This window comes from Protopterus annectens, chromosome 12.part0, assembly GCF_019279795.1.
Source record: "Protopterus annectens isolate FY-2018-M chromosome 12.part0, PAN1.0, whole genome shotgun sequence".
NCBI classification, from domain to species: domain Eukaryota; kingdom Metazoa; phylum Chordata; order Ceratodontiformes; family Protopteridae; genus Protopterus; species Protopterus annectens.
Window position 1 is genome coordinate 332,715,195 of NC_056746.1, and position 26,069 is coordinate 332,741,263.

The 26,069-nt window shown below is 39.8% G+C and overlaps 1 protein-coding gene across 1 annotated transcript in view; it reads left to right on the forward strand.

Moving 5' to 3' along the window:
• The window catches only part of ERCC4 (ERCC excision repair 4, endonuclease catalytic subunit), a 516,254-nt gene that overhangs the window by 109,301 nt on the left and 380,884 nt on the right, over nucleotides 1–26,069 (forward strand). Inside the window, exons 4-5 of the mRNA XM_044089409.1 lie at nucleotides 339–546; nucleotides 15,801–15,981. Of these exons, the coding sequence (XP_043945344.1) occupies nucleotides 339–546; nucleotides 15,801–15,981 (389 nt within the window). The remainder of the gene's footprint in view (nucleotides 1–338; nucleotides 547–15,800; nucleotides 15,982–26,069) is intronic.

A 26,069-nucleotide genomic window follows, 5' to 3' on the forward strand; every position in this document is an offset into this window, starting at 1 on the left:
ACATTAAAAGATAGTCGTAAAGGGGTAATCTGAGAGAAATCTTTTTGCGCCAAGGAATTGTAATTACAGAACTTAGTCATTTGGGCTGCTATAGCCAGAACTGTGCTCATTGGTCCAGCATTGTGATTAATACCCATAACTTGTATTATGCTTTGGTAATGGAACTTGAATGGAAGATATTTCTTGCAGAACTGACTTTCACTTACAATGTACAATGCAAAATGTATCATCACAAGGTTAAAATGAACAGAGCATGCAATTAAATATATGAAATTATTAGCCATTAATACCGGAGAGATTTTGTTATCTCTGTTTTGATTATTTTCATTTCAATTTAGATTTCATGTGTCTGTGAACTCATTCCTGGAGCAACACAAACCCGAGGTTGTAGAATTGCATGCGTCTCTGACTCCTGCCATGGTAGCCATCCAGGCGTCAATATTAGACATCATGAATGCCTGTCTGAAGGAGCTGAAACGTTACAACCCAGCTTTGGAAGTTGAGGATTTATCCTTGGAACATGCTATTGGGCGAACCTTTGAAAAGGTATAGCACACTATTAAGTCACTTAATATTGCACTTTGTGTAAGTATTAATTTATTGTTTGATTTAGGATGCAGTCACCCCATAAACTCTGTAGTTAGCACTTTCTCCTAAATGTTATTTTATTTATTTTTATTTATTTAACATTTGTTGACTGGGAAAGTCCAACTAGGACAGAGCCTATTTTCAGCAGAGGCCCAGGGAGAAACACTCCAGATGCATGTCTTTGGAATATGTGATCTAAACTGCGACTTTGTGTGTGTGTGTGTGTGTGTGTGTGTGTGTGTGTGTGTGTGTGTGTGTGTGTGTGTGTGTGTGTGTGTGTGTGTGTGTGTGTGTGTGTGTGTGTGTGTGTGTGTGTGTGTGTGTGTGTCTGTAGAACCAACATGTAGTGTTATAAACAGTCCTTGTTGCACATTCTTATCTCACACTTTGCAGACAGATATATTAATAATCTGGTTCCAATTGTTTACACTGACATGGGGGAGTTAGGCTCAGACGGTTAACAGAAGAGCTGATATAGGGCTGTAAATAAATGCACTGGTGTGGGAGTTTCGGCAAGTTGTAGGCACATTCGTTTTCACTTGTAGAATCGGAGAGAGAATTCACCTTGAACCGTTATCTAAAACATAGCTTTATTCAATGCATGTGGTGCATTATGGTGGTAAAGTGAATCTTTGGTAGGTTAAGGTAGCAGATGACACCAGTGTTTCCTTATCCAGAAAGTCTTGTTGGTGTACTACAACACACCAGCTAAAACTCCTTATCAATTGAGTTAAATTTACTGAAGCAGGAATCCTTTTAAAGTTGTTTTCAACTTTTTTTAAGAGGAACCACAGTGGAGAGTATAGTGCCCAGTTGTAAAATCTTTAGCCTCTCAGCTTCATGGGGACAGAGCTCAGTTCTGATTTATGATTAGCGTCTTTTTGAAGTTTGCGTGTTCTCTTTGTCTGCTAGGTTTTCTTGGGTACGTCAGTTTCTCCCCTCTCTCCAAAACATGCTGGTTCAGTGACTGCTGTAATCAGTAGATAGATAACCGTTATCTTTGACAATTTTGCAATGGAAAGGAAACATAATCTCTAAAGTGTCATATGTGTTATTTTCTGTCTTACGTTATTCTTTGACACTGCTGTATCTACGTTATTTGCACTGCATTTCTCTCATGAGCTGATATTTGTAATTTCGTTTAGGCTGCACTTGTGTGGTCCTTAATGACAATAACATTTCTTTGAAATCTAAAAGCAGAGAGAGATCCATGATTGTGGACTGTTGAATTGGTATACATGGCTTGTACTATTAACCCATTTTTTTTTTTTGAGGTTCTCTAAGTTAATCTCATTTCAGACAAAATATTAGGGTCTCGCTGATCTTGATACAAGGCAACCTGATAGAAGACATTTTTTTAAGGACTACGATATTTTCCATGGATAATGGGGTGGAGCATACTTTTGTTTGTGATGTTCAGTTGCTCAAACCAACCTATATCCTGCTCTGCTTTGCCATTTGCTGTTAAGACGCCTCCTGACATGATTTGCCATTTTGTAGATTATGTACCAGAAATTATTTGGAATGAGTGACATGGTTCTGTATAAAACATATCAAATGTTTTAAACTAAAGACCCTAGAAGGACATGCTGAGCTTTAGCTATTGGGACACTATGAAGCTGAAGAATACAGGTGTACTAGTGAATCAAAGGAAGACTGTGCTAAAAAAGTGGTAAATTCTTGAGATAGCCAACTACTTGCAGTAGTGGATGGCAAATAGATCAGTGTAAGCATCATGTTTGTATGGAACAGTCAAACCCAGGATGAAGGAATAGAAGTAGTCATTGGAACGTGTAGTTAATGAATGTGTAGAGTAAGGTCAGACGATTGGCAAGACCACAGCATTATTGGATTTGTTTTGCATTCTTAGAAACAGAAACTTGAAAGTGGGGGGACTAAAGTTGACTAACCTGAACAGATATAGAGAGACATGGGGGAAAAAGGAGAGAGTTCTTTTCTGAAAAATGTATATTGGAAAAGTTCACATAACTATGGAATGTTATAGCTTTGAGATGATGCTGGATTTACGTTCAGAATGCTGTCAGAACTGTGGGTGGTGTCACCACCCCTTTGAATCCCTTGTTTATTCATATAGTTTACTTGACCCAGGAATAGTGTGTGTAGTAGCTAATATCTGTCATCCCTTTTCCCAGTGATATCAGTAAATGTGGTGAAGACTGCAAGTGAATTGCTGTCTCTAGCTGTGAAGGAAAATTGAGTCAACCTTTGAGAAAAGATTGTGGAGTACCTATAATCATTTGAGCTCAGGATCTGAGACAACACTATCTATCTGTGGTAAGAAGATACTGGCAAATGTATCTAAATATTCTAACTGAATTGCTTTGGAGTGGGGCTTAGATTTTTATTCCATCGATTCTTTCAGATGTGTGAATAAAGCAGGTAGTGGTGGTGCTGCGGTAGCGTTGTCGCCTCACAGTAAGACACTGTCCGGTTCGACTCTCAGCTAGAGCATCTTCTGCGTGAAGACATGCATGAATGGGCGTTCCTTCATTGAAGGTTGTGCGTCAGGGCTGGCAACTCGGTACGTAAAAATCAACTGCCAATCATTAGCGGACCGGAGTTCCGCTGTGGCGACCCCTAACCGGGAAAAGCCGAAAGACACAACAACAAAGTGTAGCAACAACACACAGAATTAGTCTAGTGGAGGATGAGAACAAGATGCTACTGAAGATTGTTCCAGGACTAGTCATTTAGCCTGTTTTATTGATGGTGCAGGTGGGATACTGGGAAGATAGAAGAAAGCGTCTCTAGGGTAATGCAAAGCTCTGTTGCAGTATAGATAGTCCAGGAAGACATGGACGTTTATAAGAGGCATGGTACATGTGAAAGATTATTTTTGTAATAGTGACAGTTGTAATTTGGTGTGAGATTGCAGAATCATTTAACGTTCAAGTAGTACCATAGAATTAATGCAAAGGCAAAGGATTACATATGCCCAGGACACTCTACACACTCGAGGCTTTAGCTCTCACCCATCTGCTTGTCCTTTTCATGTATCCTAATATTTTTCATTTCATTTATTTGCCTTCCAGTTTATATTGTACATTTTTTTTGAGTGGTGTTCTTTTTTAATGTGTTTGAGTATCTTTTTTTTTTCTTTACTTGTACTCTTGTTTCCTTTTTTTGTCTGAGCTGAGCTCAAACATGCTTGGTTTACAACTACCTAAAATAAATGGTTAAAATATTTAAAAATAAATAAAAGTCATGCTTTTGGCATTCAAGAGCCTGTATGATGTAGAAAGAAAGCCAACAGTCACAAGTTAGGAAAAGAATCTGGGAAATACACTGCATTATCTGTTGGAAGAATGTCGGTGCACGTAATGAGACTACAAGTCGAAGAGAAGTGGTGCTACACAGCAGAGGCAAAGTCTTTGGAATACTGAGGTCAGTTCTGGGAGTAGCTTCTCTATAAATACATACTTGAAGGTGCAGGTGACTTGGATTGGTCAAAACATGGTACAAAGCCAGTCGAAATGAAGAAAAAATGAGGAACTTCCCTTTATGTAACCTGAAAGAAGATGTATGAAAGTACTGAAACCTTTAGATACCACAAAGCTCAGACAGTTATATGGTACCTTTCAAAAAGGAGCATGCTGTGTGTAGGAAAAAAACTTTATTTAAGGCTGGAGGGTAGATAAGTAAGGATGACTTAATAAAAGCGTTTTGTATTCTAAGTACATGAAAAAGACCCCCAGCAACAGATGTACTTTAATCAGGCTTTGGGAGCGTTAGCAATAAGGAGAGGGTGAAGTTGAAGATTGTGTAGATCTGATATGCAATAGGTAGGGGGGGACTATATTGGGTGATCACTGTGTATCATCTGGAAGTATTTCTTGATATGGAGGTAAATAATGACCTGGACAGCAACTTGAAAAATAGGTATGTGTTTCAGGATCCAAGGAAAGCTTTTAGAGAAAAGAAAGCTTTTACTTCCAAATGAAAGCAAGAGTTTAGTTTGATGGCATTTTCAGTACGCAATAATATGACTTTATTGCTGTTGGAGTCCGTAAATAGGTTTTGTTTACAGTGTGTGTAGATTTTATTTGCATCACTTTTCTTTATCCCCCTTCATTCCATAGCCTTCATTCACTCTTTGGACTTAGTCAGATACTTCTTCTTTTCTCATCTGATAGTTAACATCACTCTTGATGTTGGTTGGATTTTACAAAACCCTGAATGCAGCTATGCCTTAATAATTGCCAAATCTGTCAAGTCATAATTTACCCAAACTTTATTCAAGAACAAAAACATCCAGAAACACTAACTTTTTTTATTGTGATGTTATTTGGTTGTACCCTTCTAGTCATCTACATGGCTTTTAAACATAGTGACTTTGCACATGTAACAAAATACTATGGTTTATTCCCCCATCTTATAACAAGTTGCATGACAAATCTCTTCCTGGTAACCGTTTTATTAAAAGGAATCTACATGTAGTGGACCAGATGTTCTAAGACCGTGAACAGCTCACAGTACATCAACCTTCACGGCTTGAAAAGCCAAATATAAATTATCCCTTTATAAGGTGATAACATCATCTATCACTGGCAAGGAACATTTCTTATGGATAGTATTGCTTTAGAAAAGTTTCTCGCAAACATTTAGGGAATTTATATCTGTTGAGATGTAGATACAGAAAAGGGTATTGTGCTTGGAGTGTCTATATGATGGACTTGAATAAGTTTGTTAGAATATGTTACTCAAGTCCCATTTGCCTCATTACTTTTGCCTTTTTATTAAGGACATATTTCTTAAAGGAAAATTTGCCATTGGATCTGATGTTGTCTTTTTCATTCTTCCTCAACAAATGGGTTACTGATCTAATCCGACTCAGCAGCATACTTCAGACTTTGGCTCCAACTCTCAAGCTCCTCCCTCTACTCAAAATGTCTTAGTTCATCCTCAGTATCCCAAATCTCTCTTACCCCCATCATGCTTAGATTTAGGGTCCTTCTCCTGCAGCGTTTTGTCAAGTTTAACTGTTTTTGTAAGTGAAAGTTTAACTTTCTTATCTGAAATTTCCGTCTTCTATTACTATAACCTCCCTCTTAGTTTCCAGTTTCTTTTTCTGCATCAGAAGAGTAGTAAAGTATATTCTTATAATAATCTCTTAAGTTACCATAGTTGGTAAATTTTTTTCTTTCTGTATCCATTCTCACCTTCCTACCCTTTTTACAGGGTAATTCTTAATTACCATTCCTGGTATTTTTTTAAGGGGTCTTGTTTTCTTATGTTTCTGTCATCCTTTCCTTCTACTGCCTTGGCTGGCAAGCTGACAGCTTTATAAACATGCACTTCTTGTGGGCATAAAATCCCTAACTCTGATGCGTACAAAGAATACATGTATCGACTTGGAGCTGCTCAATATGTGCAGCCTTCAATACAAGGCCTTTAGCTGACAGACACAGCAAACTTGTACTTAAGGGTCTACTTCTTTCCTCAACTACATCTTCTTCAGTTGGCTTAAATCCCAGTAAAACCTTCAAAGCTCCTCTGGAGCACAGAAAACATTCACCTTCGGAGTCCTTCAGGACTTCTTCAGAACCACTACCTAAAGTTTCAATAGTATGAGATCCGGCTTCTTTAGACCGAAAAGTATGCATTCTGGATCTAAAAGCTTGGGATCCTAAAACTTCGGATCTGATTATTGTATTAGCAAGCCCTACAGCACAGGTTATGGTCCCAAGTCCTTGGATCTGAAACATAGTACATCATACACTCCCAGAGCTCGTTCATCAGAGTTTTTTTTGGATCCAGTCTCCCCTAGGCTCCATTCCCCAAAAACTCTTAAAAAGCATTCTAGGCCCCATTCAACATCATCATCCACCAAGGTCCTCTAGAAGTCTTTCTGAAGTGGATATGGATAGGATGAGGCAAAATTTTCTCAGAGCTCAGATCCAGATGGGTGTCTGCTGGATCCGTGAGTCTTTCGGTCACTGCTCACACAGTGCTATCTCTTTCTCCCATATGTCCTTTGGTTTCAGAGCACCAGGATTTGACAGCTCCGAGTTCGAGCTGGATCCAAAGAGGATCCAAAGAGAATTACTTCCTCAACTCTAATAGCATCCCTGATCAATTCTCCTTCTATTCCTTGGGATCAAAATTGTTCCTGGAGCTGAGGGGTTGGTGTCGGTCCCTTAGGCCCTGGGATCCATTCTGATCTTTTCAGATCCATCCCTGCTCCTTGGAGCCTCGGCACTGGGCAGGTCTGGTCCTGTTCCCTCCTCCAGCCATGGATCCAGTTGGAGTCATGATCTACCTGTACTGGAAGTCTCAGCCCTGGTATGGATGGCCGCGGCTTCTCCTGGTCCTTTTTCCTTCGAGGTTGTTGAAAGGGCTTTTTCTCTTTCTAGAGATCCAGTGTCTCACCCTCGGATCCACCTCCTATTCTCCCTTTGTTTCAAAGAATTGAGTCCATCAGGCCTGTTCCACAGGGCCAGCCAGTTCCACCTAGCATTCAGTCAGTCCCCATGGAGGAACTTTTCATCTCTTCTGATACCTCCCGTGAATATCCCCCCTTGAGGAGATCCTTCGGAAGAGGAGGCACATAAATTCCCCATCAGAATCTCTCACGGAAGATACTGATTTTGAGGAAAGAGAAGGTTCCCCCAGATCACTACCTGATGATGATCACCTTTGGAGACATTTTAGAAATCCTTAAAGAAAAAGGTGGTTGTTCTTCCAATAATCCTTATTCAGAGGAGTCAGTATTTTTGGAGGCTTTTGTTTCTGGCTCATCTACGTCTTGGGTGAGCTTATTGATCTGGTCTCTAGCCGGGCATGGAAGGAGCTGGATTCCATTGAGGCAATACCATTTTGACCTGACAGATTCCTAGCCCTCCTAAAGATAAACCTCACTGGTGCAGAATCCCCCTAAATGCAGTAGTGGTGCGGCAGCATCTAAAACAGAGCTAGTAGAACAGAGCTCATCTGTCCACCCACCAAACAGAAAATGTGCACTGGAAAGATTTGGATAGCAAGTCTTTGCCTTAGCAGCATTCACTTTGAAGTCCCTTAACTATGTGGCACACTTTATAAGGCTACAGAGAGATATGACCAAAGAATTGTCAAATTCTCTTTGAGTCCATGATGTCTGCAGAGGATTTCAAAAGATCATCTTCTGTCATGCAGCTGATGGAGCCTCACGGGGGGGCCAATTCAGGCATTGCCATAAGGAGACATGCCTGGATTCAGCTATGAAACTTTGTGGAGACCTTCCAGGTATCTTTCATCAATGCTTCCTTTGATGGAACATCTTTGTTTGGTCCATCTGTGAAAGAAATACTTACCCACAGCGAACAAGAAAGGAAGGTCCTGTCTGCCGTAGGAATCAAGTTTTCTACCCCCTCAACAAATTTTCTCTAGAAATCAGAGTTGCTGTAAGAAAATGTGATTTTGCAAATCTCTGGGACCTTTCCAAGATCTGCTTAGGGACAACTCCTTCAGAGGCAGAGGAGGCAATTCTAATGGTAGATGCCACCGTCAAGGCAGTGGAACCCACAAAACCAGGGTTTCTGTGATTCATTTCCCGATAGGCCCTAAAAGTGATCCTGAAGTGCTGCCTGACTGCCCATATCTGGAGGCAGTTGGGGGACGATTGTCCCTGCACCCAAATGCCTGGGCTGCTATAACAAAAGATACCTGGGTGCTAAAAATAATATCCAGAGGTTACTTCATACCATTTTCCTAGCTCCCAGTCTACAAAAGGAAAGGAATAAAGTCCTGATGTTCCACCCATTTAGGGGAAGGCAGGAGCACAAGAAATGTAAAAGCTGCTAGACAAGAGTCATCCAGGAGGTTCCACCAGACCAAATATGATTCGGAACTTACTCCCATTTCTTTGTAGTATCCAAAAGTACAGGGGACCTGAGATCAATCTGGGATTTAAGCAAACTGAACCAGTACATGAAAAAGTCAAAGTTCAGAATGGTCACGGTCCAGTCCATTCTGCCATTTCTTCGCAGGGATGATTGGATGTGCTCCATAGATCTTCAAGATGCCTATTAATATATCAAAATAAACAGGCACTCCCAAAGATATTTATACCGTCAGCTGGGAGCCAGTCATTACCAGTTTAGAGTGCTGTGCTTTGGACTCACAACAGCCCCAGAGTGTTCACTAAATTTATGGTGGTGCCAGATCACTTGAGACCAAAAGGATTCAGAGTGTTTTCACACCTAGATGACTGGCTTTTTACTGCCCCCACTATTCATCTCCTTCAGCAATTCAGGGACTATTTGCTCCAGATTTGTCACTTACTGGGAATAACCATCAATTATCCCAAGTCAAGTCTGACACCAGTACAGAGCCTAGAGTTTATTGGTGCACCACTGAACACAAGAACACAAATTGCCTCTTTACCTATTCATTGCATAGATGCACTCAGGTCTCAGGGTCATTAGATTCTATTCCATCCATCTCCTCCAGATAGATTAATTCTTCAAGCATTGGAGTCTATGGCAGCAGCAACAGTCATACTTCCTTTAGCACGTTACTATACGTGGGTTCTTCAGTGGACTGTAGTTGTTCAGTGGTCTGTTCTTCAACCCCTGTCTTTTCCAGTAAAGCCTATAGTGATTTCAAACACCACAGCCATTAGTGGATCCAGTTGGATAACATTTATGTAGGCTGACCCTTTGTTTTACTGTCCCCAATGGCCACGGTAACTATGGACACCTCCCAGTTGGGGTTGGGGGCATTATTTAGGAAGTACGATCCAAGGCATGTGGTCCCCCCAAGAGACCATTTCGCATAGCAGTATCCTGGAGATGAGAGCAATCCTATTAGCGTTGCAGGCATTTCAAGATACTCTTCCTCCAGGGACTGTTGGGATTCAGACCAGTAGCATTCCTATAGTATGGCACATCAACAAATGAGGGGGAGCCCAATCTTACCACTTTTGCTGGGAGAATGTAACAGCAACAAGTGCAGCATGTATTTTGTCCTGATCCTCCCTCTGGGAAGTCACTGAGAGATGCTTTAGTCTGTTTGCCCATCCATTTTACACTTGTCCCCCACTTCCCTTGATCCCCAAATTCCTACAGAAAGCAATTCGGTTGAAAAAGCTCAGTCATCCTCATTGTCCCCTACTGGCCTTACCAAGTGTGGTTCTCTTTCCTGTGGTCTCATCTTCATTATGCTCCCTGGATACTGGACCCAACTCCAGATGTCCTTTCACACTATTCAGGGATGATTCTTCCCAATATCCCAGTCCTCAATCTAACCACGTGCTTTCTCTAGTTCCAATAATAGCCAGACAACCCAGACTTTCTTCCCCAGTATGTTTGTTTTCCTCTCAAAAGACTCCACCAAGAAGGTTTACAAGAGGAAATGGAAAAGATTTTCCCTTTGGGCATTAAGAAATAATGTTGACCCTTTTACTGCCCCTGTCTCTGTTCTTGATTTTCTGGCTGCTCTGTTCAAAGAAGGAGTTATTTTTTCTACAAATAAACTAATTAAACTACAGTTGGCAGCTATATCAAATATTCATACAGGAAATAAAGATTTTGGTTTGGCCTCTTCCAGTTTATGTAGAGCTTTCTTGAAAGGCACTTTTCTGATTAGATTCCCTGTAAAGAATCCTTCACCCCCCCCCCCCCCCCCCGGGACTTAACTGTGGTTCTACAAGGTCTCACTCAGAAACCCTTTGAACCTTCAGAAAAAAATGATTTAACATTCTTATCATGGAAAACAGCCTTCTTAGTAGTTATTACTTCTGCAAAAATAATTACTCCAGGCTTTTTCATCAAAAACTCCATACATTATTTTCTGTAAAGACAGAGTAATTTTATGGACATATCCTTCTATATATATATATATATGGCTTCTGACTCTAATATTAACTAATCTATTCATTTACAAGTATTCTTTCCAATTTTTTTAAACAAAGGAGAATACATGTTTCATCTCGTAGATATGCACAGACAATTATGATTTTATCTACACAGAACTAAAGAAATCAGAAAATCAGACCACCTGTTTCGATCTTCCACAAAAAATCAACTGGGTTATCCAGTATCTAAAGTCACATTGGCTAAATGGCTAATTGCATTTCTTGGATTTATTCACTGCACAGCATTTCTCTGCCAAGACTGTCTAAAGCCCACTCATCTAGATCCAGGGCCACTTCATCTGCTTTTTGGTCAAGAATTCAATTGATGATATTTGCACAGCAGCCACATGGTCTAATGCTCATACCTTTGTTACTTATTACAAATTGGACTAAATTCCAAGAAGCAGAGCTGCCTTTGGTTCAGCAGTTATCCAGAATATCCTTCCTTGAGGACCACCCATGATTCATGTAGTTGGGGACTATGTCCCATTCATTGAGGAAGAATGAAAAAGACATCATAGGTTCATACTAGGCTATCTGCCCTAGGGCATTTATAAGCCTAGCCAGAATGTGTTTGGCTTTCGCCACCCATTTTAAATTTATTTTGCTATGCCCTTTTTCGAGGTTAGTATACCGTGCCTCTGTCTAACAGTGACACAGAAGTGATACCCAGGGTAAACCTACGATCTCCCATCCACTCATCAAGATTCCTCTTGAAGAGAGTCAATGAGGGACTCTGCCTAACCTGGACTGGGATTTTATTCCAGAGTGAAGGGAGCCTCTGGGTTATGAATCTGTCCCTTCAGCATGTCCTATTTATTTCAGTGCTGAGGTTCAAGTCTCTCGAGCGCGTAGCTCGATGGGATTTGGATTTTCTGAGGTGCAGCATGTCCATTAATTCCGGGTAGAACATGGCTTTATACGTCAGGCACAGATCGCCTCTGAACAGGCGGTATGCCACTGAGTAGAGCTGGAGTTTCTTTAACCGGGCAGCATATGGCATCTGTTTGAGCCCTTTGATCCTCTTGGTGAGGTACTTTTGGGGTCTTTCAGCTGCTGCAGGTGTCTGGTAAGGTACATCCCAAAAGGGGCATTGTACTTGATTATGGGCCTGATGAGGGAAGAGTAAAGAGGCACAATGACCTCCCCTGATCTAGATGTGAATCCCTTCATGATTAGGTGGGTTATATAAAATGTTTGTCTAACCACTTTGGCCACGTGGTTGTCAAATGAGAGATTGCTGTCAACTTGGGTCCCCAGGTCCCTAATTACTTCTTCTGTACTTAATGGATTACCATCTATGTGGTAATTTGTGGGCACTTTGTTTTTGCCAAAGGGGATGACTATACACTTTTTGGAATTTAGCTTGAGGCCATGGCTCTGGCACCAGTTGTCTGTTTCTATGAGGCCCTTTTGGAGGATGCTTGTGTCGGCTGGAGAGTCGATTATGGTGCCCAGTTTGCAGTCATCTGCGAACTTGGTCAGCCACAGTCCTTCCGTGTTGGCCTGTACCTCCGAGAAATAAATACTGAACAAGAGAGGTCCCAGGACTGAGCCTTGTGGGACACCACTTGTAACTGGTTCAGATATGAAAGTTATGTATTCACCATAATTGGGCATCCGTGTTGTCTTATTTTCATCCTTCCTCAACTCCCTATTTCCCCCATACATCCTCCTTCCTATATCTTCTGCAGGAACCTGTTGGATTTGTTTTTGGAACTTATAGTTCTGGGTTTGAGCCCAACTCTTTGAGCTATCTGTTTCTTTAATTTATGGGGATCTTTTGGCACCAAACTTGATCTGAGGTATTGAGGATCAACTATGGGTAGAGGGACAAGGTCGATAGTTGGATCCAAAATCTGAAGTATGTAGCAGAGTCTGATCCGAGGATCCAATCCATAACTCATTCATTGAGGAAGAATGAAAATGGACAACACAAATGCCTAGTTACGGTGAATACATAACTTTTATTTAAGATATTTAGGTGCCTTACACTTGCACCAGTAGATTATCACTGTCCAGGCTGATTTTGGGGATGCATGATAAGTTACTGAACATTGTAATGTAACTCTTGTTCCAGTTGAATGTTAACCCTAGGCTCTTGGTGCAAGAGTAGACAGAAGAAATACAGGCCTCCATTGCTTCCCTATCATTTGTTTTGGTGATAGCTGCTCCAGTCTTGCAGTTAAAACCATGTTTTACAACCTGATAGTTTGGAGTCTGAGGAAAGGAGGAAAGCCCATAATTAAAGTGATTCCTAACACGGACCCCTGAGGTACTCCAAAGCTAATGCTTCTTGTTGAAGAACAGTCACCCAATATCATGACTTGTGATCTCCCTAGTAGCCAGTTATTAGTCTAATGGACAAGTGTATGCCTTCTAGCAAAAGGCTGTTTAAGTTTAGTTTATGTGGAAGTGTGCCAAAAGCTTTTGCCGATATAACAAGGACAGTTGGACCTAAATGTCAAGCTTTTCCAATTACCTCATAAAGGTTTGTCACAGAAATCAGGGTTGAAAATCCAGCAGTAAATCCATGTTAGTTACTGTCTGTAGGCAAGAGTATGGTTAGAGTCTTTTTGAGGCAGCTGAATAAGCAGCACTCAAAATATTTTCTCAGAATAGAAGTTAAACTTTACAGGTCTGTAGATACTTATAAATTCCTGTTTTCTCCCCTGTAAGTGGGGACCACTGTCAACTGTTTCCAGTGTTCTGGAACAAACCCTTCCTTTTAAAATGCAGTGAAAAACTGGAAGTGCAACCAAGCAATCTTTCATGAAACAAATCAGAAAATTGAAAATGTTGTCAGACCCACGGAACTTATGCATAGTAAGAATGTAATATCCCTCTAGAGCGGAGGCCTTTTGACTAATGAAAGCGACTCCAAGCACTAAGAGATGTGGTGGCGTGGTACACAGTGAGAACTCTTCTTACACAACATTATAATTTGATGTTTCTTGTAATGTGATGCTTACTCTCCATTGTATTATTAAATCATATTTCATTTGTTTTCAGTTTTTCACCTCAGACCTCTGCTGCAAATGGTCTCTGCCTAGTTAGGTTGTCCTTGTTAACACATGCAAATAAGTAAACCTTATCAAGTATTTATTTGTCTTCCCACTCATCAGGTAGCAAACACTGCATGCTGGCACTGGAGCATCCATCTATTGAAATGCAGCATAAAGCAGTGTTCGGCCTGATGAAGTTAGGTATGCACATACAAAAGAGTAGCACCAATATTATCAAGAGTCAGGCAGCTAATTTGCATTGTTTAATATTTTTGCAGTACCATCAGTGCACTTTATGTGATTACTGAAGAGGAAGGGAAAGTGAAGAAAAGGACAGCACCCATAGCTTGCATGACTTAACTGTCTCTAACCTGACTGTCATTCTCATGACCAATGTCATACAAGAGATCCATTGTGTGGCACAGTGGTATCTGATGCATAAAACAGCTAGTTTAGTTGTGATAGTCTCTGTCAAGGATGAATCATAATGTACAGTGCCCATTCTGGTAGGATAAAAGGTTGTTTTTTTGGATATGAAAAGGGAAATTATTGACGGCCTGTTACACAAATCTCTGTTTTACAGTGAGTCAAGGAGTTGTGGAAATGAGTTTCCAGTTATGCAATCTATGCATAAGTTTATAACTGTCATCATTGTGTTATTTATTTGCCGCAGTAGTATTGGTAACCCCTGTAGTGAACTGTAGAGGTCAGCATGTTGGTCCTTGTAGTTACCTGATAATCGTAGACTCTGTAAAACACTACAGGAGAAATCAGAATCTGGTAAAAAAAGTGAGAGACAGTGGTACTGTATTCCCATCTCTTGCAAGACACTATAATTCCTGATACAGAAGGCTGCTGTGTCCTGAATTAATAAACTGCAGGGCAAAGAGCTACAGTCAGACTAAGCTCGAGAAGAATCCAAAGGAAGGAGGCAGAAGTGAAACCAAGATTCTTTTATTCCAAAACAATGAGCGCTTTCATCCAAATTTCATGGACTTCATCAGAAAAACTGCCATTGTGCACACAACTCTTTAAATGCAAGTAACAAGGCGCATATCAAGCTAACAAAGAAGCTGGTTGATTAATGTGCCCTCTCTGCAATTTAAATGTCCGTATACTAAAAAGTCACAAGTATGTGTGAATATATGTAGGCCCATTGTAAATCCAAATAACAATGAGAAAAAATACAGAAATAAAAAAAATAACGTAAACACACAACCATGACGACAAAGAAATACATCTAACATAAAACAGAACACATTACATACTGTTATTGTAATAGTTGTTCAAGACCCTGCATGAAAGTTAACCTTGCTGAAAATAATTACAAATAGTAGGTAGACTTCAGCCTCGACAAGCTGGCTAGGGAAACATTCTCATTTAAACCCGAGGACTCAGTGGCATTACATCTAATCTGCCATTTAAGTTCTTTGTACTCTAAATAATCATCACTTGGACCCTCTCTAGAACCTAGGTCAACATGGTGAATAACACATATTTAAAATAATGCCTAGGGTGTGCTTTTACATATTTACTAAGTGCATTTTTTTCATCCTGTCTGTGTATGTTATATTGGTGCTGGTAAATTCCATTCTTAAATGCCCTGTTAGTTTTCCCTGTGTAATAACTGTCATATAACTGGCAACGTGGCCATGTATACCACTCCCTTTGAATAACAAAATACATTTTTGTTAACCTACCATAACCCAGTCCTGGTATCTTGAATCTCTCCCCTTCTGCTAATAAATTTACACTGAGAACAGTTTTCACACTTTACCATACATCTTTGTTTTTTTTTCTAAATGGACAAGTTCTAATAATGTCTTAAAGTTGATGTCTTTAGTTATAAACAATACAAGGCTTGTCACCTATAATATTCAGATATTCCTGATCAACTTTGAATAAATTCCAGTTTCTCCTCACAATACCGTGTATCTCATTGAACTGTAAATTATAAGGAAGGATCAAGGACCTCTGAAATTGTTCTTTTGGTTCTTGCAATCTTTTTTGATGCCCAGCAGGAATAAGTTTCACACCAGACCCAAGTAGCAGTTTGTACATGCCCTGCTCCCTCTTTCTACACATTTTAGAAACAATGCTCTGTACAAAAGATTTTGGGTAACCCCTCTTCTTTAACATACCTTGACTTTTTTCACATTCTTTTGCATATACTTGGTCATCTGTGACCATTCTTGCCACCCTAACATATGCTGTCCCTTCAGAAGGGATTTCTTTTGGTGTGTAGGGTTTAACAAAACTTCTGTGTACTCTTTCTGATTTGGACTGTTTGGGTTCTGTACATATACACAATATCCATGCATTTACTTATTAGTTTTAATGCTTGTGTTTTCTAGACCATCAGATACTATTTGGATCCAATGTGGCACCAGCTTGGGACAAAAACCAAGTCCTTAGTTCAAGATCTTAAGATTCTGCGTACGTTATTGAATTACCTCACTCAGTATGATTGTGTCACCTTTCTGAACCTTTTGGAGTCTCTAAGAGCTAGTGAGAAGGCCTTTGGACAGAATTCAGGTAAGACAAAAAAACTGTATCGCAATAACTGGTTACGTTTAGAGCAAAATTATAATTCTGTAGTTGAAGTCTTCAGGTTTTAACAGGTGTGATTTTTGCATCTCCAAACTTTTAGTATGGCTGCTTATTTGCTGCATTCTCTAGTTCATGAGAGAAGCTCAGTGAATAAAACAGTTTTCTCAAGGTTGCACAGTACTGGCAAATGTAATGTTCATAGGTGAGTGTAGAATTGAATTCCCTCCTAACTGCGCATGTTGTGTGCTAGAAAACACTGCATACCTAATACACCATACAAGCAAACCATGGGGATTTTGCAGCTCTTCGTGTGATATTCTTGATAATGGATTCTTTGTACCATTTGGTACAAATAAAATAAAAGCTGCTGATTTAGAATGATCTACAGCAATTTTAAAAACTGCACACCTAGATCTTGTCAGAGGCTATAATTCATCCATTGCTTGCTGATTCAGCATGAGTGGTCTCTAAGTGTGTAGTGGCACAAAACCTTTTCTGTTGCTTGGGCAGCTCTTGCTATGATCTTTTTGCTTCCCTGATAGCACCAAGTGCAGCAGCATGTATCCCTAATTCCCACTCAGAGTAGACTCCAAAAATAACCTCCCTCATTTCCACCCTTATTCTGAACTCCTAAGCCAAAGTATACAAGGCCAAGACCACCCCTCATATCCCCATTTTAGTGTCAACAAGCTTGGTTCCCCATGTGCCCACACATCAGTTTGTTTAGCAATACCAGTATCTATGGGGACATGATAGGATGAAGTATTTGGGTATGGGACTTCCAAGATGGCTGCACATTGAGTAACAGCTTATTTCTAGCTCTCCCAGTGTGAAAACAAAAACTCAGCAGAGAAGGCCAGTAGACTTATATTTATGAGTAAATTTCAATAACTGGCTAGTAAGTGCACTGCCTGGATGCCAGGAATAAAGAAATGCAAAAGGCTTTGGGGGAAAAATCAACTACAAACAGTGAGAAAGAAACACTGATTGGGAAAAGTTCTGCAGCTGTTCAGCAAAAAGGAATGCAACCTTCAGATATGACTTCCAGTAACCTACAGGAAGATATAAGACAACTGCATACAGACCTGGTTAAAATAAGCAAAACACTGATGGAGTATATCAACACAAACAGCAAAAAACTGGAAGAAGCTTTAAACAGGTATTAAGATGAGATGATAAAGCTGCAAAAAAATGAGAGTTTGAAATGAAGAAAAGGCTGGCTGAATATGAGACTGCTCAGGAAGAGATTTTTCAAAAAGTAATGGAATTAAAGTCCAGAGCACATAGGGAAAACCTGAGATTCTTAGCTGTACCAGAGAAGCTGGAAGGAACAGACCGCATGAATTTTATGAAAGCACAATTAAGAAACTGGACTGGTATTCCACAGCAGGAGTTTGTTAGTTGAAAGGTCACATTGTGTGGGCTCCAAAACAGACTATAAGAAAGCAACCTAGACCTTTAATAATAAAGATACAATCCTACTAGCAGGAGGAGTTGATTCTGCCAAAACTGTGGCAGAAGGACAACGTACTAAAAGTGGGAGACAGCAGTGTGTTTGTGAAGAATGATTACTCATTGTACACCAGACAGAAGAGGAGCAAATTTATTCCACCGTTTAAGGAATGTCGAGATGCAGGTGTGAGATTCAAACTGCTGTACCCAGCTATCTTCAAGGTATTCTTCCCTAGGGGAGAAAATAATTTGTTGATGAAGTACATGCTAAGGAGGAAATACAAAAGTTTTCCCAACAAAAAGTAAGCTGTAAAACGTAAAGAGATTCTGCTTATTGTTGTTCTGGCAATAAAGACCACAGAGGGACTGTACCTGTGAAACCTTTTCAAAATTTTCAACGGAAAATGTTGGAGAGAAGAGGAAGGGAGCATGAGAGTTGACTAGAAGAATTGAGAGTACGTTGGAAATGAAGCGGAGATAGGATTTTGGTGATGAACAGGAATAAAACCGGTAACTTAATATGGGATTACAGTGCAGTAATTATATTTGTGAAATATGACAGAACAAGAAAATCTGGAAATGTACTTTTTCAGAATTTGTTGGACTTGTGGGGGACTCTAAAGCATATGCCGTACTTCATGTTATTAATGTTTGGAAAAGTGCTTTGGGGAGGGGAAGAGGAGGTAGAAAGTTGAATGTAAGTAAGGAGATTATTTTTTCTTAAATAGTACTAGTTTTGTGGCATCTGGCTTTCTTTGCTTGCTTTAAGGCAAAGTTTTTCCAGTTATTTTTAAGTGTAATGGGGATTGTAAACAGGTGCTGCTGTTCTTTTTTTTTTTTGGCTTTTCTTTTTCCCCTCTTCTTTCTTTCTTCTTCAGTTGTAAGAAATGTAGGCACTGCAGTTAAAAATAAGCTGGTTGAAAAGCATGATAAGCATGATAAAAGAAAGAATAATGTGCTTTTTCTCACTCTTGCATGGGGGAGTGATTGGATTTAAGACTTTATACTAATTTAGTAACAAGGTTTGGGAGAGAGCAAGTAAATGAAGAAGATTGAATATTATGAGGCTTTTTTTCTAGCAAATACATGTATGCTCATTAACAATTCTGCAGCTGCTCTTCATGTTTCCATGTAAACAGTCTGATAGAGAAACTGGCTGCCTGGTTCTCATGTCTCCATGGAGACAGTCTGATGAAGAGAAACTGGCTATAGTCTGGTGGATAGTGATTGGCTTAGGGAAAAAAAGAAATTTGCTAAGAAATGTTCTCTGAAGGCATTCAGGGGTTCTCCCAAAGTAGATAATGTTCTCTGAAAGCATTTGGGGGCTTTTCCCAGGGTAGTTAATGTTCTCTGAAAGCATTCAGTGGTTTTCCCAGCTGGGAGAGCTACAATAAGACAAAACTAATCAGCATTTGGTAGAAGCACAGGCTGCGACTTAGCATGGATGATCTTTCTTTTTGGTTAACTCATGTCTGAGTGTGGCTGTCAGTTTGGGACTTTTGTTCCTGTTAGGAGGGTAAAACTTCAATATTTGAAGATATACATAGTTTTGTGAGCAAGTACTAAGTTAATAGGTTTTAGGGGGTATTGGAGGTGTTTTTTTTTTTTTTTTTTTGAAGGCTTTCACTAAAACAAAGTTTTGCAAGATGTGACATGGTCTCCAATGGATATGACACGAAACAACTGTATAAAAGTTCAGCCTGCCAAGCAGTGTATGAGTGTAACACGAAAGCTGGAGCTAGACATTTAACAAAAAAAGTTGTTATATGTAAAAGATGGGAATAATAACTTTTTAATACAATGATGCTTTCTTTAATGTCTTTACATATAAATGATTTCACATGTAAATACAATCGAGGAGGAGTAGCGAACTATATTAAAATGTAGAGTGCAAATAGCTATGTTACAGGAGACATACTTAGAACTGAACATCTTAATTTATACAACTTTTACCACACTTTTCGGCCACCAAACCAGGACCGAAGCACTAAAGGTAGAGGAGTGTCCATATTCACCAAGGATAATCACACCTCCAGGCTAGCTGCCCAACGCAATTCATCTGAAATTCTACAGGTGCAACTAACACTAGGTAAGACTGCAATCCAAATTGTAGCTTGCTACAGATCCCCCACAATGCCCCAAGATTCTCACTACACCTTTCTATACTGGAAAATATTAAGATGCAACCAAACACCCTAATACTGGATGATTTCAACTACCCTGCCATTAATTGGGAAAGCTACTCTGGTACCAACACCTTGCCCAATGGTTCTTGGAATTCATAAATTCCAACGCCCTGGCTCAACTAATCCATAGTCCCACCAGGGGCTCAAATATCGTAGACCTGGTCATTACCAGCATGGGAGATGGTCACCCCCTCGTTGGTCAGGTCTGACCATAAGCTAATCACCCTTGATGTCCACATCCTACCCCCACCCCCCAGTAGGGAAACCTCCATAAAAAACTACTCCAAAGCCAACTTCATGCTACTCAAGTCAGAAGTGGCAAACTTCATGACACCCATGCAGACGGGAACTGAATGTTCGACTGCTGAATCCTACACTAGGGCACTGTATGAGCACATCCACTCGTGCATGAATCATGCCATTCCAAATAGAACCAAGACGGTCTCCTCCAAATAAAGGAACCAATCTGGTGGTCCTCTGCCGTAAACAAACTATATGACAGAAGGAAGAAACTGTTGCATAAAAGAGGAAAATCCCAGGATGCAAAAAATCTCCCTTACCAGCCTTAGTAAGAAGCTGAAATCCTCATAAAATCCTCCAAAGCTAGTTACGAAAATAAAATTACCAAAGATTCCATGGATAACCACAAGGCATTCTGTAGTTATGTCAAGAATCTAAATGACAATGCTCAGATCTGCTCTGAGCTACAGCAGAATGGTATTAAATATACTGAGCCCAAGGATATTGCCAATATCCCGGCAGATCGATTCATTGCCAACTTCGCCCCCTAAAGAACCCATCTCAATACCAAAAGATTGCCAAATTCCGGTAATTATGGCCACACAGGTAAAAAACGCACTCTCCATAGCTGAGAATACAGCATCCATGGGACCAGACGACATCCTGGGCTGTGTACTACATGAACTACAAAATGAATTGGCACCTCACCAAAGTGTCATGTTTAATCATAGCCTCAGCTCAGGCTTCATGCCCAATGAGTGGGACACAGCTACAGTTATCCCACTCTGCAAGGGGGGATCCACCTTGGATCCCAGGAACTATCGTCCCATCAGTCTGACGAGCCTGATTTGCAAAGCCATGGAATGCATTATCATGGAACTTATAAACAAATACACTGGCAACCTTTAAACACTGGACCCCCACCCAGTTTGGTTTCTTAAAGGGCCGATCCTGTCTCCTCAACTTGATTAACTTCTTCGAATCAGTCTCCAGAGCCGTGGACGAGGGTAAGGCGGTCCACACAGCCTATTGGATCTCGCCATGGCCTTCGACACCATCCCCCACTCTGGAGTCATAGATAAACTTTCTAAGCTGGACATTAATCTCTACATCACTGGATGGGTTTCCAACTGGCTTACTGAATGAACCCACACTGTAAAAGTAGCCGACTCAAAATCCAGCTCCAGACAAGTGACAAGCGGAGTACCTCAGGGTTCAGTCCTGGGTCCGCTCTTGTTTGGCATCTACTTCTCTGAAGTATAGGCTAGCACTAAGGGACTCTGGCTAACAAAGTTCGCAGATGACTGCAAACTGGGAGCCATTATTGAATCCCCAAATGATGTGGATATTGTACAAAAAGGCCTTACAGAAACAGATGCTTGGTGCCAGAGCCATGGACTCAAGCTCAACGCCAAGAAATGTATAGTTATCCCCTTTGGGAAAAACCATGCGCCCATGAATTACCACATAAGTGGCAGTACACTAAACACTGAAAGTGTGATAAGGGACTTAGGGACACAGGTGGACAGTGGTCTCACCTTTTGATAACCACATAGCTGCAACAGTCAGGAAATCCTTCTATGTGGCACACCTCATCACTAAAGGCTTTTCATCCAGAAAAAAGGAGGTCATTGTCCCACTGTTCTCATCCCTCATTAGACCCATTATAGAGTACAATGCCCCATTTGGTATGTACCTCACAAGACATCTGCAACAACTGGAAAGGCAACAGAAATACCTCACTAAAAGAATCACAGGCCTAAAGCAGATGCCCTATGCTGATCATCTAAAAAATTCAGCTATACTCTGTCGCATATCGCCTGCTCAGAGGCGATCTCTGCTTAACATACAAGACCATGTCAAACTCAGCACTTTTGGACATACTACACTTAAAGAAATCCCAATCCCTCAAAGCCACAAACTCCAGGGATCTAAACCTGGTCATTACAATGAACAAAACGTGCTGGAGGGATAGGTTCCTGACCCAGAGACTCCCCAGACTCTGGAATAGACTGCCCATACTTGTCAAGCTGAACGCCTCTTTGGCCCTCTTCAAAAGGAACCTTGACAATTGGATGGGAGATAGGAAATTCGCCCCGGGGATCACATCAGCCGCCCTGCTAGACAGGGGACCAGGGAAGTAAATATTCTGGGAAGAAATAGCCAGGAAATTGCTATGGCTAGGCTTGCATAAGCCCTAGGGCCGATAGCCTAGTACCAACTATGAACCTATGATAAAGAAAGGTTTTTAGGATGGTTATTCAGCGGAGTACCTTGGATATAGGAAAAGAAGAGTACTTATGTTAATTGCAAGAAGAGCTCCAATAGTGATGGAAAAAGATTAAAACTATAATAATGGCAGATTTGTAGTGCTAAGGGGCTGCTGCCAAGGGAGAAGGATTACACTGGCATGTATTTACATTCCAACTAAAACTGCTATAAAGGAGTTTAAATTCTGGGTGAAATAATCAGTCTTCAGCAAGGAATATTACTTATAGCCGGGGACTGGAATTTGATTTGTACCAGTGAAGATGTGTTTAGGGGGCCAGAAGGTAAATACAGCAAAAGAAGGTAGATTTTTGAAGAAATGTTTGAAAATATTTGGCATGGAAGATGCAAATTCAGTAATAGGAGTTCAGAATGAATGTGCATATTATTCCCCAAGATATAAAAACTGGGTTAGGCTAGACAGAATTTACATTACACAGGAACATGAACATTTAATTGAAGGTCTGGATACCCACTCAATAAGTTTTTTAGGTCATGCAGCAGTAATAGCTAAAATAAAAACGCAGGCTAAAGAAGTAAAAATGAAACACTGGCACGTTCCTACCTGTCTGTTGAAATGAGAGGAATTTAAGAAATGGGTAGTGGCAATTTTTTTCAGGAGCTGTTAGAGAGGATAGAAATTTCTTCTGAAAATATAGCTAGGGGGTGGGATAAAATTAAGGTGGAGTTTAAAAATCGGGTGGAAATGAAATAAAGGGAGCTATGGTTAGAAAGTAACAAGAATTATTTAGAGAGACTGACAAATGTTAAAGTATTGCAGAATAGGGGGAATGTCGCAGAAAAAGAAGTGCATCAACTGCAGAATGCTAGGCGGAAAATAAGGGATTACCTCTAATATGCACAAGCTTAGAAAGATTGCTGTTGAGTAACTATTTTTTGATAACACTAGAGCACAAAAACATTTAGCACAACGACTTAGACAACAGAACGTAGAAAGGGCTGTTGCCAAACTTAGGGTTAACAAAGAAGAGATCCTGTAGCCGTATTAGAAGTATTTCAGAAATTCTGTGACAGTCTCTATAAAGCAGAGAAATATGAAAATCAAGAAAAGATACAAATGGAAATGTTTATGGAAGAATTAAATATGCCAAGGTTAGAGGTAGATGAGGCTCAATTGCTAACAGGATAGGAGGAGATGAGATAAAATTGTGATGTATAACCAATCTACAGTAAAGTCCCAATGAGTAGATGGTATTCCTGTGGAAGTTTGGAAGCTGGGGGGGGGGGAAACTGATAAAGATCTGGAAGGTTTTGTTTAGCAGTGTCTTAAGAGGAGGAGAAGTACCACCATCTTGGAAGAAAGCAGTGGTAAGAAGGTAAGGATCCATCAGATCCAGCTTTATACAGGCCCATTTCAATAGTAAATCATGATTATAAATTGTTCAGGTCTACAGTGGCTAAAAGAATGGCAAACGTAATGCCAAAACTGATAAATAGGGATCAGTGTGGTTTTGTGGAGGGGAGGCAAACTTTTGATTGTATTAACAGAATGTTGATGATCCAGAGGGAAGCAGAATGTACGAAAATACTGTTGTTGTTTGTGGGTCTTGATGTAGAGAAAGCATTTGACAGAGTAAGCTGGGACTTTGAGCAAATCAGTGTAAATATTTGCATTTCCTGAAAAAAATATAAGGTTGATTAGGAGTATATATGAGGGATCAGAGGCAAAAATTAAAGTTGGTGGGGTCCTCTCTGATAATTTCTGCTTGAGCAAAGGAACCAGGCAGGGGTGTCCTCTTCCCACTTTATTATTTGCATTATATTTAGAACCATTGGCAAGGAAAATAAGGGACTCAGAAATTCAAGGATATAATTGGTATGCTAGTCAAGAAAAGCTGCTTTATTTGCAGATGGTATTATTTTATACCTGATGACAAAACTAGAAAAACACATTACAGTGTTGTGAAACATTTTGAGACAGCTTCATTTTTTTGTAAAAAATACGATCCAAGGCAGTAAAAAGCCAGAGGTTCTGAGTTTTTCGTTTTTTCATTTTTTTGCATACAAAATTAATGAAGCTAAAGCAAAGGCAGTAGCGGTAAAGTATGTACCACACATGAACTGGTTCAGGAATAGCCATATTTATGGGGACATGATAAAATTAAATATTTAGGAGTATCGATTAAAATGATTCTAGTATGGCAGCTAAGGATATGTGGGAAGTGGCTAAAAAGATGATGCAAAAACTGAGAAAATGGAAGCTTTGTTATATGGATATGGATAGTAAGATACAATTAAAATGTTTTAATCCCTTAAGTCGTATGCACAGGTCAGGCATATCTTTATCAACCAGAGGCGAAATTGTGGGTAGCCATTAAGAAAGAGTTGAAGGACTTTATCTGGGAGGGGAAGGCAGCAAGAGTCAAGTGGGATATGCTGATTCTTCCAGTAGAACAGGACAGATTGGGATTACCCAGTTTGAAGGGGTATTTCAAAGCTACACGGTTAAGACTCCTATACATAGCACAAGCAGAAAACTATAATTCAAAGTGGAAAGGGGTGATTATGAAATATGGTGGAAGCTCAAGAAACAAGGAGAGACTAGGATTTATGATGCAGGCCTTTAAGGAGATTAACAGTAATTGTGCAGAATATTATATCCATAAAGTAGCAGAAAGTATTTTAAGAACTAAACGGATGCGGTAATGGAAAAAGAAGATTCTGACGATAGGGATGACTACAATTAGGGATACAGACAATAGGCAAGAGAGGGCCAGAATTTATTGGAGAAAACTAGCAAAGGAACCAAGGTATTGGGAGCAAATAACTGGTGAGGGAAAGATGATAGAATGGGAATATGCCAAGAATTTATTTGGATTGCAGGTTAGAGATTGCCTTCCTTATCAGGACTGATATCAGAGTATAGGCAAAGAGAAAGAGGTATGGGAGTCTTAAATGAAAGACCAGCACTGGTAGGGTTTTAATAGAATCTAGAACAGAAACTACCATTAAAAAAGGAATAATTAGTAGAGCATATAAAATATTGCATGATAACTGTAAGAATCAATCAGAGGAGATTATAAAGGATTGGGGAAGAAAGATTGGATAAGCACATCACAAAGAAACAATAGGAGGATATATGTATGTCTCCCAAATATGCAACAAAATCTAGAAGACTTAGGATTTTTTTCTGGAAATGTTTACATAGATATTTTTATTCCTCAAGCAGACTCAAAAAAAAATTTCTTCAGGCAGACAGCAAATGTTGGAGGTGTAACTGGAAAGGAAGCGGTAATAGGGAACATATTTTCTGGTAGTGTGGTGAGTTGTCAGACTAAGGATTCCCTGCAGGATGCACTGTCCGAGATGCCGGGTGGGCAGATGGTGTGACAAGGGAGATGATTTTTCTGAGTTATGATACAGAATCGGAATTGCCTAGGCATGGTAAGGCCTTGCTTTGTCTAATAACGGTGGCTGCCAAAAAATTAATTACTAGAAAATGGAAATAAAAATCTAAACCAACTATACTAGAAGTAGTGACTATAGTAACAAAGATAAAACAACTGGAATTGAAATCTTTAGAAAAGTGTAGGAGCAAATAACATAGGAAAAGTGGGAATTGTGAGAATAATACATACCAGGGAGGAATGAGGTTTTAAAGGCAGCAGGACGTAAATGACCTATGTAATGTTTGACTGAAAAAGATTGGGTAGATTATAAGTGATGTATAATATTTGCAACTGGGAGTGTATCCGTATGAATTTTGATATAACATGCTTGTAACTAGGATTGTATCGGTGTGGTTTGTTTTAATTTCTATAAATATACAATTGCCTATGTAGTAAGTGATTTTATAAAGATGTTTCTTGTTTAATAAAAAACAGAAAAAAAAAAGGCAAGAATTTAATAATTTATGTAATGTTATTTAGGTTATATGATATATAACAATATATGTATAGTAAAATG